This window comes from Enhydra lutris, unplaced genomic scaffold, assembly GCF_002288905.1.
Source record: "Enhydra lutris kenyoni isolate GAN:26980312 unplaced genomic scaffold, ASM228890v2 scaffoldscaffold43, whole genome shotgun sequence".
Lineage (NCBI taxonomy): Eukaryota > Metazoa > Chordata > Mammalia > Carnivora > Mustelidae > Enhydra > Enhydra lutris.
The window spans coordinates 14,040,499-14,043,567 of NW_019154127.1; the positions used below are offsets into that span (position 1 = coordinate 14,040,499).

At 71.1% G+C, this 3,069-nt stretch overlaps 1 protein-coding gene across 3 annotated transcripts in view; it reads right to left on the bottom strand.

Annotated features, from left to right (window-relative positions):
• Nucleotides 1–635, bottom strand: part of LOC111155803 (chromosome unknown C21orf2 homolog) — a 9,607-nt gene extending 8,972 nt beyond the window's left edge. For all 3 annotated transcript variants that reach the window (XM_022516210.1, XM_022516211.1, XM_022516209.1), the window contains exon 1: nucleotides 497–635. In XM_022516210.1, the coding sequence (XP_022371918.1) occupies nucleotides 497–573 (77 nt within the window). In that variant the 5' untranslated portion in view covers nucleotides 574–635. The remainder of the gene's footprint in view (nucleotides 1–496) is intronic.
• Nucleotides 636–3,069: the final 2,434 nt, after the last annotated feature.

Genomic DNA, 3,069 nt, shown 5'->3' on the forward strand with positions numbered 1-3,069 from the left:
TGCACTGACCCCAGCTCCTGCATCCCGTCCCGCCCCTCCCAGACAGCAAGGCACCGGGGACTAAGGACTCGGTGGCCGGGTGTCGCCACCTTCCCCGCGAGGGAGGGGCTCACCCCTGCATCCCCCACCGGCAGGGGACCCAGCTCCCGCGCGCGGATGTCAGAAAACGGCCTCCCGAAGGCACGGTGGGCCCCACTGGCGCTGTCCAAAGGCCGGCGAGGAGCCTTCGGGCGATCCCAGACGCCCCGGGCAGGCAGAGCACGTCCGCCGCCACAGCCCGGGAGTCGGGGGGTGCAAGCTCCGGGTCGACCTCGGCCGCGGCCCCGGTTTGCGGCAGCACCTCCCGCAGGCGGAGCGGCCCCGGCACCCGCGTCCTTCCACCCCGACCGCCCTGCGGCTCCTCGCCGGCCCGTCCCGCCCGCGGCCCAGAGCCCAGCCGCGGGTCCCGGGCCGCGGGCAGGACGCGCGGGGACCGCCCCGGCCTCTGGGCCCTCACCAGCAGTTGAGCTTCCGCACGCTGTGCAGCTCCGAGGCCTTGGCGCGGGACAGGACCATCTTCCGAGTCAGCTTCATGGCCGAGCGCCCGGGGACCCACACCGCGGCCCCGCCAGCCTGAACCAGCCCGCTAACCCGGACGGTCTCCGCTCCACCGCGACCTGTCTCCAGGGGGCGGGGCCCGTGTCGTCAGGGGCGGGGACAGCGAGCCCATTGGTCACCCCGTGAGGGGGCGGAGCGGCGCGAGCGCAGTGAGGCCACCGAAGCTAGGCTCAGAACGTTGGCTCCGCCCCACCCCGCCCCTCGGGCCGGGCGCCCGGTGCTGCGCATGTGCGGCGTGGGGTGCGGCCGTCTGACGCGGTTGTGCCGCGCCCGCGCGAGGACCGTGTTCCTGACCGAGCCCCAGCCCCGGGCCCTCGAGCCCCAAGCCCTTCAGCCCCGAGCTCCGGGCCCCCCGAGCCCCCGAGCCCTCGAGGACCCCGCCCCCAGCTGGAGCCCCCAAGCCCGGAGGACGGCGGGGACCGTTCTTGACTCCGCGTCGCTGTCGGGCCCGGCGGTCGGGGGCGGCCCCGGGGCCGCGGGCTTCCTGCTCCCCGCGGGCGTGTAGGGACGCGGCTCGCAAGGACTAAGAGGTTCAGAACCGGGTGACCGGACTGCGGCGTGCGGACCCGGTCTGGGCCTCCGCGCCGGCGCACGTGACCGCCGAGTGCCCTCCGCGGACGCCCCGCCCCCGCCCAGCCTGCCGGGTCCCCTCACCCCGAGTCCGGCGAAGCGCTCGGCCGGCGAGTAGGGTCCGGTCCCCCCGGCCCGCGGCGAACCAGGCCTCCGCGGCACGTCCCCGCTGTCCGTCCGCGGGCGCCGCCTCTGCCCCTCGCCGCGGACCCCGCTGCCCCTGGGGCCAGCTGTCCGGCCAGAGCCCGCCTCACTGTCCTCACTGTCCGGAGAGCGTGTTCTCGGCCGCAGTGACACAGACGGGGGCGCGCGGGGGGGGGGGCGGCTACACAAAGGCCCCGCGGCGCGACGAGAGATGAGACTCGGGGGAGCAGAACCCACGGCAGGTCTCCCGCCCGCCGGCCCTGGCGCTGGTGGCGCAGATGGCGCAGAGACGACGTGGGGTCCCGCCAGGAGGAGGCTTCCCACCGCCGTTCGGCAGCCGCTGCGGCCCCGGGTGTCCTTGTGCAGGCCTGGCCGGCCACGGCGGTCCGATTCCTGCCCTGCGCTCTCCCACGGAGGCGGGCGAGGTGCGGGAGTCTCCTCGGCCCCGGGAGAAGAAGACACAGGCAGTGAGACGCTCTCAAGCAGGCACGGGCCTTACGAGCTGTCCTGGGCGCCCGCCTGGGTCTCAGGGCAGCCGGGAGCTTGTGTCGTGCGGGAGTCCTACAGTCCCAGAGAGCCCCCCGTCCAGAGAGCCTGCCAAGCCAGGGGTGGCGGAGTGGCCAGCAGACAGAAGCGAGCGTCTGCAGAAAGTGGTTCTGGGGGACTGAGCAGGCTTGTGACAGGGTATTGTAGGTGGCAGCTGTGGGCCGGGGGCTGATGGAATGGGGCGTGGGAGTTGCTGGCCCTGCTGGCCCCCACCTGGCTGAGAGGGGCCCTCCTCCTCCCGCCTGGACCCTTATTGTCCCGGCAAAGGGACAAGTCCAGGTGGGCTGTGAGCCACGCCAGGTAGGGCTGTGGGACAGACTGCGGCTCTCCGGACAGGGCTGCAGCGGAGGGCTTGCTGGAGGCGCTGGGGCGGGAGAGGGGTGGAGACTCCCTGCGGGTCTGCCGGAGTAGGTCAAGGCCCTCAGCTCCAGCGTCTGTGGAATTCCCGGCACCAGTCACTGGGGAACAGGAATCTCTCGTCCCTGAGTCCAGGCGGCTCTGGCAGGAAACCTCTCAGCTAGGGGGGAGGGGCAGCAGCTGTTGGGGCCCCCACACGGAGGGCAAGGGGGCAGCTGTGCTTACAGCTCTCCGGCCTCTGGGGCCTTCCCAGCCCCTGCCACCTCTGGGTGTTCAAGAGGGTAGCCCAGGTGGGAACCCATGGAAGGTCCTGGTGACTCAGGTGACACTTGTGAAGTGAGGATTTTCGGTAAGTTAAGTGTGGTGGTTTGGGGTGTCGCTGTGCATTCCCAGAATTCCCTTCTGGGGGTAGCTCTGGGCAGGACTGGACTCCCGAGCACTCACTTTGGAATGGGGGAGGAGGAGCGGTGAAGGCCATCCTGGGCAGAAACAGACAGATGTAGAAGGGTCGGGTTGGAGGGACAGGGGCCGTCTCCCAAGTGTGTCCCCCTCTTCCCGACAGAGGCCCTCACCACCACCAGCGTCCCTTATGGGAAACTCACAGTGGCCGAGCTCTGAAGGGGCCACTGCCTTCCCCAGACCTCTCCCTCCGCCCCCCACCTTGTGGTTCTGCTTGCAGAGCTGGGCTTGCCCAGCTCCCCTGCTCCCCTGTAAACTCATCCCTCGGCACCTGCCCTCCTGCCTGGGGAGGGCTGCTTAGTGCCCCCCCCCCCCACGCAATTCTCCAGCTTCTCCCTAGCTCCCTTCCACAATTGTGTAGAGTCGTAACCCATTTCATCTTTCGCCACGCTCATA